At 43.0% G+C, this 15,909-nt stretch overlaps 1 protein-coding gene across 6 annotated transcripts; it reads left to right on the plus strand.

The window, feature by feature from the left end:
• Window positions 1–15,011, plus strand: KNSTRN (kinetochore localized astrin (SPAG5) binding protein). 6 transcript variants are annotated; one of them, XM_075613398.1, is made up of 10 exons: window positions 1–184; window positions 5,757–5,850; window positions 6,265–6,394; window positions 6,535–6,579; window positions 7,968–8,067; window positions 8,714–8,828; window positions 9,410–9,471; window positions 13,682–13,756; window positions 13,873–14,040; window positions 14,722–15,011. In XM_075613398.1, the coding sequence occupies exons 1-9, from the start codon at window positions 29–31 to the stop codon at window positions 14,002–14,004; spliced, it is 909 nt and encodes a 302-aa protein (XP_075469513.1). In that variant the 5' UTR covers window positions 1–28; the 3' UTR covers window positions 14,005–14,040; window positions 14,722–15,011. The 6 variants fall into 6 exon arrangements, with proteins under 6 accessions (XP_075469513.1, XP_075469514.1, XP_075469512.1 ...); XM_075613399.1 differs by having other exon boundaries at window positions 13,873–14,029; XM_075613397.1 differs by having other exon boundaries at window positions 13,873–15,011.
• The last annotated feature ends 898 nt before the right edge of the window (window positions 15,012–15,909 follow it).

A 15,909-nucleotide genomic window follows, 5' to 3' on the forward strand; every position in this document is an offset into this window, starting at 1 on the left:
GAGGAGATTGAGGATTAACCGCACAAACATGGCGGCCCTCCTCTTCTCTCCCGCAGAATCTTCCCGGCTCGTGGGGAGAGAGATCGATGACGTCACCGCCACCTGCGCAGATCCGGAAGTGACGTTGGTGATTTTTGAAAAAGCTGCGCGGCGGGACGCAGAGGAGATAGCGGAGGTGAGGGAGGTGAGGGAGTATATTGTTTGCTTCCGTTAACGTCTGGTTTAGGAGCGCTATTCAGTGGCGGAGGGGACTTCAACGCTGGGTAAAGCAAATATAACGCACAGAGCAATGCGCTGTGGATCACCCATAGCGCTGCAGGGTTCTATTACAGTCTATACAGCGAGTGTACCGTATGTATGTGTGTATATATCTCTGTCTCTCTCTATATATCTATCGTATATGTAATTGATGGGATAGACGGTGACCCCACCGCAGTGAGGGGTGGGCTGTGGCTGCACTTGGGGTTTGGCCCCTGCACCTGTTGAGTTGCAAACATGTCAACTGTCACTGTTTTTTTTGTAGGTTGACATGTCTGCCTGCCCCCTCCATGTCACGTGACACCCCGTGCTGGCGCCCCCCCCCCCCCCCCCCAGCTTCATGTTGATCTTCCTTTCACAGAGACCACATCTCCTTAAGGCCGCGCTTATAGTGCCGACAGCGGCGTCTGGCTGCGGTCGCTGGAAAAATCAAATTGGGATGACTTCCAGCGATCGTGACCAAGCCGCCGCGTTGCGCTTACTATAAGCGCACGCGACGTCGGCAATGCATTTGTTTTGACTTGACTTCGCCGGCACTATAAGCGCAGCCTAATGCCTTTAGCTGCCAGAAAGGGTTAACACTGACTATTTTCAGAGACCCAAAATAAGTGACAGCTGCCATATCTCTGATTTGGTGTTGCGGGTCTTCCCGTCGGTGTCTTGCTGATGGACAGCAGGACGTTTCCACTGATCTGCCACTTTCTGGTGCAGAACCCCCACTTCTTTGGCATGTGTACTGGAGGGTTGGCATCTGTGGTGATGGGCAGACCTCTCACACACCTGCTGATGTTCCAGCCATGGAGGCCCTGCGCCCACTCAGTATCTTTATGTATTATGGGTCTCGCATTGAGATGGGGGACCATGATGTGGTTAGAAATGTCCTGGTATTAAGCTGTGGTCCTGGCATTGGAAGACTAGCTGTATTGCACGTAAGATGCAACTGACAAGAAGGCATAGCTGTCAAACTTGTGTCAAAGGATGTATGTATGTCTTTATATAGTGCCATTAATGTACATAGCGCTTCACAGCCGTAATACACGTGACCATCAGGGGTGCGCAAAGTGGGGAGCGCGCCCCCTAGGGGCGACTTCACCTACCTTTCCTCTGCGTCGCTATGGCAACGTGGCGTCAAATGACGCCGCGGGGGGATGTCGCGTGACCCCGCGCATCATTTGGCCCTGGATAAAAAGTTATTGAGAAAGTTATTCTTATACTTGCACCCTTGAGAGCGCGCCTCCCAGGGAAACACATGTTGGGGGTGCCAGCCTGTCCTCTCTTGCCCCACAGATGAGCGCACACTGTCACAGCAGCTGAGCAAGGCAGCGGGCACAATGTGCCAATGAAGCACTGGTACTACTGCAGTGTTTATATCATTGCAGTGCTGAGTGCTGGACACTGAATGTATTAAAGCAGCAATACTACTTTCCACTTTGATTTTTTTTTAATTTTTTTTTTAATATATATGTAAAGCTGTGACCATGTATAATTCTAGTCATACCTCAACTGGCAATTGTTTGGTGCTCCTATTACACTGTAAGTCTGTCAAAATCCTGATTGTGTGCCTAACATAATGGCTGCTTCAGTCAGCTACAATGTATCCTTCTATTATTATAAAGTACAGCTCAAACTACTGGGAACATTTTAAACAAATTATTACAAACAGGAAAATGTTGCAAAAATCTTGCACTACTGGGGAGGTGGGTTAATACCTGCTATAGAAATCACAGGATGCTTTAAAACATTACAAATAGCATAGAGTTGAAATAAACAAATCACTATTTAATACTACAGAGCTTATTTATTTTTAAAATATAGAAGATTTCACGTTTTGCGGCTCGGTTAAGATGCTTAAAGCCGCAAGAGTGATTTTGCTATTTTATAACTAAATATGAGGTAGATGAGGATCAGGCTAGCTTGATTTATCGATATAATTAATACCTGTACTAGATCTGTCATACATCCTTTCCCCCTAAATCCTCCAATATCCCAATTCCCTTCACTATGCTCAAGGAAGAGAGCAGGGATTACATTTCTACAATGAGGATTTCCTTCTGAATATTTGCTACATAAGCAGCAATACTATCACTGAGGAGAGAGATACTTGGCAACAGGTAGGATCACACTGCTGTATTAGCCTCGTTACCTTTCGTGTCCCTTCAGCGCTTGCCCTTTTAAAAGGTAACGGCTACATTTTCCTTATCACCGAGGGGATAATTTAATGATTCACCAGTACCAATAGACTGTTAGTCATTGATTCTCCAGTACTAACAGACTGCTGTCAATTAAGGCAGGGGTGCTCAACTCCAGTCGTTCAACAGGTCAGGTTTTGAGAATATCCCTGCTTCAGAGGCTAAAGCAGGACCGTGAATGAGGTTGCCCAAGCATCAGACAAATGTAGCTACAAAGGGCATTAGCCCTCTAATTGCACAATATGTCTCACCATACCTTGTCTCCTAGGAAAAGTGAATATATAGGGTATCCACTGGATAGAGAGGTACACTAGAAGTCAATATAGTCACAAGTATTTGCGATGCGCCTGTACTGAAAAAAAATGATTGCAACGGCGCTTACTTATAACAATGTCCTAAAAAAGTGAACTGTGTTTAACAATGTGTCTTAAAGCAAATAACAGAAATAATATCTATAAATAAATTACAACGTGAACTGTGATCTATTAGTTAATCATGTGATAAATCCACCACCCAGTGTGAAAGGTGCTAATAGAAAAGCTACTCAAAACCCTTGTAAAGACTGTTCTCTTAGTCTTCTGATTGCAGAATTCCTCAAAGATTCAGGGGAGCGCCAAGGTTCACGTGATTATATGCAAAAGAAAAATAAAGGCAACATAGTGTAATACAGTCTCAAATCCTTCTTTCTAGTGAAAAGGTAATCCACTCACAATTTTCCTTTTAAAAATCAGGCATTACAGAGACACTCCTCTCTCTGATTAGAGCAATGAACATATACGTCACAACAGATAATCATAGGAATACAGGTAGCACTGTGTTTATGTACTGTATGTCTTTATATAGCGCCATTAATGTACATAGTGCTTCTCTACAGTAATATACGCGACAATCGTATAAATAACAATACAAAAAAATAACATACAAAGGGGAGAAGTGCTTTCGACATAGGTAACATTTAGGAAAAGGCGTCCCTGCTCCGAAGAGCTTACAATCTAATTGGTAGGTAAGAATAACGTACAGACAGTAGGAGGGTGTTCTGGTAAGTGTGTCTGCAAGGGGCCAAGGTTTATGTATGAGGTGTAATTTATCAGCCATGGAGCTACTCATATGCTTAAAGCAGTTGTTTTTTGAGGTGGTGGTTAAATGTAGATAGAGAGGGTGCTAGTTGGGTATTGAGGGGAAGGGCATTCAAGAGGTGTGGGGCAGTCAGTGAGGGTTTTAAGGCGGGAGAGGACTCTAGATACAAAAGGGGTAGAGAGAAGACCTCCTTGAGCAGAACGCAAGAGTCTGGATGGTGTATAGCGAGAAATTAGGGCTGAGATATAAGGAGGAGCAGAAGAGTGTAAAGCTTTAAAAGTGAGGAGGAGAATAGAGTGTGATACAGGATTTGATAGGAAGCCAGGAGAGTGATTTGAGCAGGGGAGACCTTGAGACAGATTTTGGAAAGAGTAGAGTGATTCTGGCAGCAGCATTTAGGATAGATTGTGGGGGAGACAGGTGAGGCAGGAAGGCCAGACAGCAGGAGGTTACAGTAGTCAAGACGGGAGAGCATGAGGGTCTGTGTCAGAGTTTTTGCAGTCGAGGAAAGGGCGTATCTTGGTAATGTGGAGGGGAAAATGACCGTTTTTTGCTACCTTTTGAATGTGTGAGAGGAGTAGAGTTTGAACCTTAGGCAGCGTGCTTGTGCTACTGGATGAATTATCGTACTTGCAACAGTAACTGTGGAAGGAGGTAGTAGGGCCAAGTTTGGGAGGAAGTATGAGGAGCTCTGTTTTTGCCATATTAAGTTTGTCGGCGGAGGGCCATCTATGATGATATAGCCGAGAGACAGTCAGAAACTTTAGTCTGTAAAGCAGGTGTAAGGTCGGGTAGAAGTGTGTGTGTGTGTGTGTGTGTGTGTGTGTGTTCAGCATAGAGGTGATATTTGAACCCAAGAGATGTGATTAGCTTACCTAAAGTGTGTAAAGAGGAGTCCCAGTACAGAGCCCTGGGGTACCCCCACAGAGAGTTCGGAGGAGGAGGTGTTGGCAAAAGAGACACTGAAAGAACGATGGGAAAGGTAAGAGGAGATTCAGGATAGAGCTTTGTTATGAATGCCAAGAGTATGGAGAATGTAAAGGAGAAGATGGTGGTCCACAGTTTCAAATGCTGCTGAGAGGCAGTTTAATGAGCAGAGTGTAATGATCTCTGGTTTTGGCATCATGGATGTCACTAGTTATTTTAGTGAGGGCTGTTTCAGTGGAGTGAGCAGTACGGAAGCCAGATTGTAGAGGGTCTAGGAGAGAATAGGTGTTGAGAGAATACAAGACGTTCAAGGAGTTTAGAGGCAGGAGGGAGACAGGTCGTAGTTAGAAAGACGGATAGGGTCAAGCTTGTTGTTTTTGAGTAATGGTATAACTGTTGCATGTTATAGGGTATGTATGGCCAAAGGTTATTCCTTGCTAGATCAGAGTGATGAAGCCCAGTGTGGATACAAGGCTCTCATGTGTCCATCAGTAGTATTAAGACATCCAAGTAGTCGGATAATCCTATGGGTGTTCACAGCAGATTGTCATATATGCACATTCATATGGTGCTGGGAGGATAGAAGGCTACCCCTATATATGTGTACCAAATAGCATCTACCTCATATATATCCTACATGTGTCAGTGAATCAATGCAGGTAGGTAGGTGTGTGTGTATAGGTGGATCCAGGCATAAATCACATCAGTGGTCGATATATCATTCACAGGGATTATTATTTTAATATTTACGCTGTATATAATATCACTTGTGGTGGTTTCTAGATTATATATCAAAATGGTATTGTTTTTCATATACTGTATTAGTGGAGTGTATACTCTGGTTCCCTGAGGGGTGGCCATATGGTTGTACAATTGCTGCCTTAGGATATTGGAATACTTTAGACTTAAGTCTCCTTTATATGTACATTGAGTGCAGCAATAGGGATCTGGCATGACATTCTTGTTATGCACTGTAGTTTGAGAGGAAACCAACAACCCCAATGGCATACTTGCCAACTATGGGGGTTATTAAACTGCAATAGTGCTAATCAGACACTACCATGTGAAAAATCCCGTTCAAGTCACTAGGAGTTGCACAATCGGTACTATGACTTTAATGAATAACCTATGTCGATAAGGGGGATATGAATTGCTTCCTTACCCCTAATGGTAATTGGGTTTCTCCTTTTTATTGACGGTCATCCAATGTTGTAACTTATTAGCCATATATCCCTGTCCACCTTTCCAAAAAGATGTCTAACCTTTTCCGGTAACCATAATGACTGTTTTGTTTACATGTTCTAGGTTGAAACCCATTTGAATCAGGAAGGTAACAAACTTGCAGAGATGGAGAAATCAAAAATCCCTTTGTATAAAAGCAATATCACCATAGGTGCAGGTCAGTACTTGAAATATGTAGATGCCTTGTAAATGAGGGACTTCCCTGAACAAAGAGGAAAACTAAATCAACCTAAAAAGCAAAAAACAAGTTTGTTTAATGTGGAATAAAAACATATAGCATCGAAAAATTGTGTTTTAAAACAAAATGACAAACTATCATTCAAGCAGAAATAAAATAAAATAATCACGAAATATAACCCATATCATTTGTTAATTATAATACCAGGGCTGTTGCTTAGGGTTGCAGCGTTTAATTGCCTTTTTCATAGAACCGTAGTTGCCAACTGTTGTTGCTAATATTTTCTGCGGTGACACCCACCTGTCCCCCAGTGTTAATGTTTTGATTTCGCTACCCAATTTAGTTCTGAGATTTATTATTATTATTATTATTATTTTTATTCATGCCTTGCAGATGCCAGTGTTCCCTGTCCCAAGAGAACACGCCCCCAAAATCCAGTGATTCCCCTTTTCAGCAAAGATCCTAACATTGTTTTCTCAGTCAAGGCTCCTGACATGGGCATTTTCAAAGCCACAAATAGCAGGTGAGTGCTCTCTCTGAAACTCTGACTATTTAAGCAGTTTGATTTGCTGTGAAGGAGCTGGACCAGTCCCTTTTGCCGGTATGGTCACAGAAGTTCTATATTTTTAGCCATAGTCTTTCTCTGTCCTTTTTTACACCTAGTAAAAAAGCTGTGGTCCCCAAGAAAGCCGCTGCTCCCACACGTGGGTGAGTAATTCTATCTTGTCTGAATTTGTCAACCGAAACCCCCCACTCAAGCTAAATGGGGTTATACAGATTTAGCCCACAAGTGTGATAAACTGCGACGGCTATGAAAGGGCGGGTGCAGTGCTGAGACTGCGGCTGCTGCAGAACCTTTTCAGAAGCAGAGTTGTTAATCACCGATCTGCTTCCTGAAGATGTGCCCCATAATGCCTTGCATAGCGCTCTGTAAGCTTAGCTGTGATTAACGGCGCAGTTTATGAAAATGTTCTGCCGCAGTCATTCCTGCTTTTGTGTAGCAGAAACATTTAATAGGTTCGGTCCTTCCAGCATTAAAAAGATGAAACTATTCGTCTTCTGGAGGATTGCTAACCAGACGGATAACATGGGCAGAAGTGTTGGCGAGCGGAAACTAGGGTTTTTTTTTTATTTTTTAATTTTTGTAAAAAATTTTAACATTTTTATTTTGTTCACATTTGTAGGGTGTAAGAAGGGGGTGTGATGGGGAGGTTAGGTGGATACAGAAATAATTCAAAGGGAAGGGTATGGGGATAAAGGGAGGAGGACCAATAGCTTTATTTACATCACATGCTATGACACATTATTGCAATATCATTGCAGCTGCACAATGCCTTTATTTTTACATTTACTATATAGTACAATGTCTCATATCTATCCCTGTTGCTCTTATCGTAAACATCCATGGTTCTCATACTGCCATGAATCTAGGGAGCCTTTAAGGGGCGCTGTCATTTTTTAATAGCATACGGTCCGCCACATTCTCTCACCTCTTGGGGCAGGTTTTTTCCATGTGGCTGCTATGCTGCAATGCGCAGCCGACAGGCTATGCACTCTATTAGGTATACCATAAATAGGGTTATTTAATAGGGCACACAGGGGTCCAGTGTCGCTGGAATTCCCAGATCATCTTTTTAGAACTGTAATTGAAATCTGCCTCCCTAGTTTCTTTACCTGTGTACAGGTCCACCAGGTATGTAAAAAATATACCTTCCTGACCACATCCTCTGAAGCATAGTGGAGATACCTGCCTATATATTTTGTTCAGTTTGGATGGGGTCAAACAACACGGATACAGTAGCTTGTAACTGTTTTCTTTAATTACAGTATTCATGGAGACCGACGCTGTGGCTTCCCAAATGTCCCCCCATGTCGTGGTGGGAGATAGGTGCTAGTTGTTGTCATTCCCTTAGGAACTTGTGCTTAAAAAGATCAGGCCATTTCTTTCCATGCATATGGTGTTTTAAACCATCATCCGTTCATATTATCTGGCTCTTATTTTGTAGTGATGTGATCAGCTTTAGCAAGTTTGTTGGTTTTCTTTGTTTACACTGTATGTGCGAAGTAATTTTTTTTTTGTGTGTGTGTGTGCGCAGTGCAGCCAACAAGTTCAGAATGGAGGCAGGACTGAGAGACAAGAACCTGCTTCTGGAGGCAGCCAATATCGGCCTGCGTAGCAACCTGACCACCGCACAGGTAGAAAGGAGCCTGTTCCATCGATGCACCCTTCATTGAGAATGTACAATAAATGAGGCTGAATGACAGGGTTTCCCCAACATATAAGTTGGCAGTGGATGATGGAGTAAACACAAGATGACCGTATGACACATTGTAATAGAATCTTTATAGAAGTAGCACGTTTATAACCTTACAAGTCTCCACAAATATTTCCATATATGTGACTCTAGATCATTGTACACTCAACCTGAGTGACCAACAGGTTGCTTTGAAATGTAGAGTTTTTGGCACTACATAAGTTACCCCTTTTAATGCCACAGACAGATGAGCCTTGTTTAGGTTTACAAAATTAGTTCAAATAATTAATTTGTAGCGCTATTTCTGGTGCGATTATTCAATTTGTCCACCTGGCAGCTAAAGAGAACCTTTAGAGACTTGTCTACATAATTCAATTAAAACAGAATAAAAATGTGCCTAGTTTGCTTTCAGCATCTTCTGCACCGTAGGACACGGTTTCCTGCCTGTTGGTGTGATGATGCTGGCAGGTGTCCTTGGGACTGGGAAATCCCTTCACAAACATGGAAACATACTTTTTTCATTTCACTTGAAGCTGTAAAACCATGCCCAATTCTGGTTGGGATTTTCACCAATCTGTTGTTCACAGGATATAATCCAAGAGATGACCGGACAACAGGGGGCACTGGAAGAAGAGGTCAAAGAGCTAAATAAACGTTTGGAAAAAAACATGATTATTCTGGAGAACAGAAACATTGACCCAAGTAATGTTATCTTCCTCTTCTCTACATGGAAGGGTTGCTGTGGCCTTGGAAGATGTCTGTAGAGACACATGAGCAGATTAGGCACTTTTTCCATCTTAATCCCTTCAATACCAGATAACGCCATTGCCATTGACATGTTAACCCCCTTGGCAGCCACTGAGGCTACAACACATTGCTCAGCCAAGGGTTTAATGGAGTCACTAGAACAGCTTTGGGTTCTTGGCGGATATTGTTTCCACATCACATATTTTCCAAATTTAAATATAGTTCAAATGACCAATTTGGCTTTTTTTATTGTTACAATTTAATTTTTCTGGGTAATGTCGACTCAAGTAACTAAAGATGTTGATTGCTTGGCTGATGTTAACGGGCATGTGCAGCCGGAAAGCACGTAGTTTGGGGGTATTTTCTGCGGGATGTTGGCAAAAAACTTGAATTTCCTATCTGAGGTGTTCTACTGGCTATGCGGGGGTAACGAGTTCCCTGGCTAGTTCTATTCGTGATGGTGTCCAGCACCATTAAAAGGATTATGTACAAATATTGTCTCTCGGGTTGAAGGAATGAATGCATTTTGCACTTAGTTTCAGGAGAAAGTATCCTGGCGTGCGCAGAAGAGACCAGAAAGTCAAGAGAAGAGACAAAGGTGAGGAGCAAGTGTGACCTGCTTTGTATGCCTCGTCAGAAGGAGCAGTCTGTGGTATTATTCAATTCAATGGCTGTCCTAGTGCAGAGCTGTTACCCCTGCACTGAAAATGTTTCATGGGAAATAAAGCCTTGTTCCATATTACTGCGTAACAAGGGCAGTAACCCCTCCACTGTCAGCAAAGGGGTTACGTGGGAGGGACTGCCTGGTGTTTCAGGAACTGGCCTCCTGAAGTGGGAGATCAATGTTTAAACATTTGCTAGGGCAGTGTAACTGGGCAATTCTGAATATACTGTATTGTAAGCTCCTTTTGTGCAGAGACTGATAGATGTGATTAAACCTCCTCCACTTGTGACACCTGCATTGCAGTGCTAGTCCCCTGGCAGGAGAGGATAAAATATCACTGTAAACTCTGTTTCAAAATCCCACTTGTGACACGTTCCAGAAGTCACTCTCTGAACCTTTTTTACCAGACATATTGTCAGCTGTTCGCGCTCCATCTTGCAGTGCTAAATACAAATGAAGAGGGATGTTCTGTGCTAGGGGGAAGAATGTTTAAAAAGGTTGGAGGAGATTTTAAACTAGGATGGAGGGGGAAGGGGAATGAAACAGATAACAAACTAAATAGAATAGAGGAGGATACAAGGGGCTATGGAGGTAGAATGGGGGCAAGTGCGAGTTTGACAAGCAGTGAGATACCCATAGTAAGTACAGATAATACTAGAAAACTTCTAAAGACTAAACAAAGTTGGCGCAGAAGGAGACGATAAGATAATAGTACAGGCTGGAAAAAAATTAAATGCATGCTTGCTAATGCAAGAAGCCTGACAGATAAAATGGGGGAGCTTGAATTAATAGCTACAAGGGAGCAGTATGATATAGGCATTACTGAAACATGGTGGGATGAAACTCATGACTGGGCAGTTAATTTAGAGGGTTATTCCCTTTTTCAGAAAGATCGAGCAAATAGAAGCGGTGGAGTATATTTATATGTTAAACCGGATCTAAAACCTATAATAAAGGATGTTTATGAAAGGAATTATGAAAATGTAGAGACCTTGTGTATATAAATTAGCAGTGGAGGTAAAAGTATAAAGAAAATGTTTGTAGGGATATGCTATAAACCACCAAATATCAGTGAGATTGAGGAAGCTAAAATACTTTTGCAAATGGAGAAGGCATAATAACTAGGTCATGTTTGCATAATGGGTGATTTTAATTATCCAGACATTGACTGGGGCAATGAGATTAGCGTTACAACAAAAGTAAACAGGTTTTTGGGGGTGCTTAAAGACAATTATATGACCCAAATTATTGAGGCACCAACCAGGAGGGTTAATACTGGACTTTGTAATATCAAACAATGTAGAAGTAATAGAAAATATTAAAGTCCTGGAACATTTGGGTAACAGTGATCAAATCATGGTCTCATTTCAAATAATTGATAAAAAAAACAGATTTACTTGGGTTCAAAAAGGACCTTAAACTTTAGAAAGGCAGGCAGATTTTAATAAACTGAGGTCTAATCTACATGTAATACATTGGGATGATGCTTTTGCAGGGAAAATGTAGAAGACAAATGGGCAGTCTTTAAAAGATTATTAGAAAAGCTCACTTATCAGTGTATACCCTTGGGTAATAAGTATAAAAGAAATAAGTCAAAACCAATGTGGCTAAATAAACAGGTAGGGGAGGAAATGGACAAGAAGAGGAAAGCGTTTAGATTCTTTAAGTCAGAAGGGACGGAGACATCGTATCAGAATTATAAGGAATGTAACAAAAATTGCAAAAGGGCAATCAAATTAGCAAAAATGGATAATGAAATAAGGATTGCAATAGAAAGTAAGGTCAACCCTAAAAAATTCTTTAAGTACCTTAATAACAAAAAAAAAATGAGGAAAGAAAATACAGGACCTTTTTCAGTGTGAGATGGGCAGGCAGATTATTGGAGATAAGAAAAAAGCAGAGGTGTTAAACAAATCTATGTGTTTACCAGGGAAGAATCAATTTCAATTGTAGTTCTGCAGGAGGAAGCCACAACCTCCATATTAATGAACAATTGGTTAACTGAGGAAGTTCATAGAAGCTTGAAAAATTTAAAATAAATAAGGCACCTGGCCCCGATGGCATACATCCAAGAGTTCTCAAGGAGTTAAGCTCAGTAACAGCGAAACCATTACATTTAATATTCAAGGACTCCATTTCCACAGGCTCCGTACCACAAGATTGGCGTAAAGCAGATGTGGTGCCTATATTTAAAAAGGGCGCTAGATCAAAACCAGGGAATTACAGTTATGTAAGCCTGACATAAATAGTGGGGAAACTACTTGAAGGTTTAATACGGGATAATATTCAGGAATACCTAATGCAAAACAAAATTATTAGTAAGTCGGCATGGATTTATGAAGGATAGATCATGCCAAACTAACCGTATTTGTTTCTTTAGGTAAGTAGGAATTTAGACCAGGGTAATGCAGTTGATGTGGTCTACTTAGATTTTACAAAGGCTTTTTGATACGGTTCAACACACGGTTGGTGTACAAAGTAAAGCAAATTTGGATTCAGCCAAAATATATGCACCTGGGTTGAAAACTGGTTGATGGACAGACAACCGAGGGTTGTCATAAATGGAACTTTTTCAGGTTGGGCTAAAGTCGTGAGTTGGGCTCAGGGATCGATACTGGGACCCCTGCTATTTAACTTGTTTATTAATGACCTTAAGGTTGGTATCGAGAGCAAAGTCTCCATCTTTGCTGATGACACTAAATTGTGTAAGGTAGTAGAATCAGAGCAGGATGTAATTTCTCTCCATTAGGACTTGGAGAGACTGGAAACATGGGCAGGTAAATGGCAGATGAGATTTAATACAGATAAATGTAAGGTTATGCATTTGGGAAGCAAGAATAAACAGGCGACTTACAAATTAAATGGGGATAAATTGGGAGAATCCTTGATGGAGAAGGATTTAGAAGTGCTTGCAGACCGCAGGCTTACAGATGCAGCGGCCATTATTTTAAGCAATCACGGAGCCGTTTTCGTGTGCGCTGCTGTACTCTACGCAGCATGATCGCGGCCAATTGCCCCAGGCACACGTGTTTATCGCGGTTGCTTTGTTTGAATTTCATGGATTGTGTGCGATTAAATGCAATGAAATGAATGACTTGTAATGTGTACAGTACTGTGCTACTATGTCAATTTCAGGTGTTTAAAAGCCAGAACACTAAAATGCCATTTTATGCACTCGGATGCACTCCCGTCTTAAGGCGGTACGGTTGGAAACAATCCTGCGCCATGACATGGGTATTCCGAGGTATACACCGCGTGATTTGTTAAAATAATGGTCGCTGCATCTAGTAATAGTGCCCAAAGTCATGCAGTAGTTGTAAAGGCAAACATGATCTTATCTTGCATTAAACGGGCAATGGATGGAAGGGAAGTAAACATAATTATGCCCCTTTACAAAACATTAGTAAGACCACACCTTGAATATGGAGTACAATTTGGGGCACCACTCCTTAGAAAATACATTTTGGAACTAGAGAGAGTGCAGAGAAGAGCCACCAAATTAATAAAGGGGATGGACAATCTAACTTACAAGGAGAGGCTAGCTAAATTAGATTTATTTACATTAGAAAAGAGGCATCAAAGAGGAGATATGATAACTAAATACAAATATAGTTGGGGACAGTACAGGGTGCTTTCAAAAGAACTTTTCATCCCAAGGGCAGAACAAAGGACTCGGGGCCATCCCTTTAGGTTGGAGGAAAGGAGATTTCACCAGCAACAAAGGAAAGGGTTCTTTACAGTAAGGGCAGTTAAAATGTGGAATTCATTACTCATGGAGACTGTGATGGCAGATACAATGGATTTGTTAAAGGTTGGACATCTTTTTAGTTGGGAAAGGTATATAGGGATATACCAAATAAGTATACATGGGAAGGATGTTGATCCAGGGATTAATCCGATTGCCAATTCTTGGAGTCGGGAAGGAATTTATTTCCCCCCCTTATGAGATATCATTGGATGATATACAGTAACACTGGGGTTTTGTTTGCCTTGCTCTGGATCAATAAGTAAGTATAGATATAGGATAAAGTATCTGTTGTCTAAATTTAGCATAGGTTGAACTTGGACGTACGTCTTTTTTTTCAACCTCATTTACTATGTAAATTTTAACATGCCTACTTTTTTTTTTTAATATATATAAAAGCTTCTCACAGGGAATCTGTTCAGAGAACTGAAGATTTTTAGCCAGACAGCCAGTGAGCAAAAAGAAATAATTCAGGTATGTGTATATCAAGTGAGTTCTTGTTATGGGGTTTGGGCTAATAATACGGTCGCTCCTTCAGCTTGAGGGGTGTCCCTCTATAATACTTTACATTCTCAACACTTTGTTTGTAGACGGTCATGTCCAAGTGGAAGGAGGCTGAGGATGGAAGGAATGCTTTTGTGGAAGAGCAGCAAGCGTTTGAGAGTGAACTAGAACAGTTCAGAGCGTCCCTCTGCCGGGCAGAGCAGCTGCTGGACTTGTGAATAAGAAACAGCGGGCAAACACTGGGTAGTGCTGAGGTGGATGATTGCAACGCGTTTCATACCCAGTGGGGAAAGTACTGCTGGAAATTAACATGCTGTATTTTCTAGGGTGCAAGTATCTCTGTACACTTATAACAACGCCAAAGCTTTTTCTCCAAAGAAAACCTAACCCTTTCACTGCCGGAGGCGCTTGTAATGCGTGTGCGGCTCTGGCAGCGAACATTCAGCAGCTGAGGTTATGAGTAACGTAAAACAGTAACACGTCCTCTGATTCATGTGCAGGGAGAGTGAGAATCTAGGGTGCACGCCAGGCATCCGCGAACACCCGCCCATGTTAAAGATTGGGGGGGGGGAGCAGGCTACATGACAGCTGTATGTATAGTATTGACAAATGGCAAGCTTCATAATCCTTAAGGGAGTTAATAAGACAAAAAAACCTTGTCAGGTGTATTGCTGGGCCCCGTGGTACGGAAAGGGTGTAGCAAACTCCAGTCCTCAAGGGCCACTAACAGGTCAGGTTTTCAGGATATCCCTGCTTCAGCACAGGTGGCTGTCTTTGACTGCACCACCTGTGCTGAAGCAAGGATAACCTGACCTGTTGGTGGCCCTTGAGAACTAGAGTTGGCCACCCCGGGTGTGGTGGGGGTTTAGGGCCGTAAGGACTGGAAGTATGTATTTGCCAATAGTTTTTTTTATTTAAATTTTTTTTTTTTGCAGCTTTATTTATTGTTTGTGGAAGTTTGGAAGCGTTCCAGTACAGAAAGGTTGCACTGCTGCATGATGGGGTGACATTATTCTCGCTGCTCTCTTGTTATTGGAAACTGCCCTACTTTTAGGAGACCCAGCGGTCTGCTTTCCCCTGGCGCACACTGATTTTCTCCTTCACGTGTCTTTTTAGCATTGTCTAATAAAATTAAATTTGTTTTGTCTTAATAATTTCTGTCTTTACATTTGGAAATTGTAAGTGTCTATTTGTGAATAAATGAATTTGCTTAACTTCTTTAGAAGCACTGTATCTCCTTTTTTTGATACCGACTTGAAAAAAATGTATTTCTTAAACCCAGTTCTAGGTCAGTTGGCCCCAAACTTGGGGAAACGCCAAATAGTTCCATCAATCTTATTTATAAAATATTTCACCAGAAACTGTCTGTGGCATGACTACTAGGAACAAGGAGGAGACGGTGGACAGGAGGGGGAGGAAACGGTGGACAGGAGGGGGAGGAAACGGTGGACAGGAGGGGACGGAGACGGTGGACAGGAGGAGACGGTGGACAGGAGGGGACGGAGACGGTGGACAGGAGGGGACGGTGGACAGGAGGGGACGGTGGACAGGAGGGGACGGTGGACAGGAGGGGACGGGACGACAGTGGACAGGAGGGGACGGGACGACAGTGGACAGGAGGGGACGGGACGACAGTGGACAGGAGGGGACGGGACGACAGTGGACAGGAGGGGACGGGACGACAGTGGACAGGAGGGGACGGGACGACAGTGGACAGGAGGGGACGGGACGACAGTGGACAGGAGGGGACGGGACGACAGTGGACAGGAGGGGACGGGACGACAGTGGACAGGAGGGGACGGGACGACAGTGGACAGGAGGGGACGGGACGACAGTGGACAGGAGGGGACGGGACGACAGTGGACAGGAGGGGACGGGACGACAGTGGACAGGAGGGGACGGGACGACAGTGGACAGGGAGGGGACGGGACGACAGTGGACAGGGAGGGGACGGGGACGACAGTGGACAGGGAGGGGACGGGGACGACAGGGAGGGGACGGGGACGACAGTGGACAGGGAGGGGACGGGGACGACAGTGGACAGGGAGGGGACGGGGACGACAGTGGACAGGGAGGGGACGGGGACGACAGGGAGGGGACGGGGACGACAGTGGACAGGGAGG

This window comes from Ascaphus truei, chromosome 9, assembly GCF_040206685.1.
Source record: "Ascaphus truei isolate aAscTru1 chromosome 9, aAscTru1.hap1, whole genome shotgun sequence".
NCBI lineage: Eukaryota > Metazoa > Chordata > Amphibia > Anura > Ascaphidae > Ascaphus > Ascaphus truei.

Coding starts and splice junctions, on each gene's coding strand:
- KNSTRN (XM_075613397.1), top strand. CDS start 29: ATGGCGGCCCTCCTCTTCTCTCCCGCAGAATCTTCCCGGCTCGTGGGG. Junction 9,472..13,681: donor AGTCAAGAGAAGAGACAAAG/GTGAGGAGCAAG, acceptor TATATATAAAAG/CTTCTCACAGGGAATCTGTT. Junction 13,757..13,872: donor AGCAAAAAGAAATAATTCAG/GTATGTGTATAT, acceptor CTTTGTTTGTAG/ACGGTCATGTCCAAGTGGAA.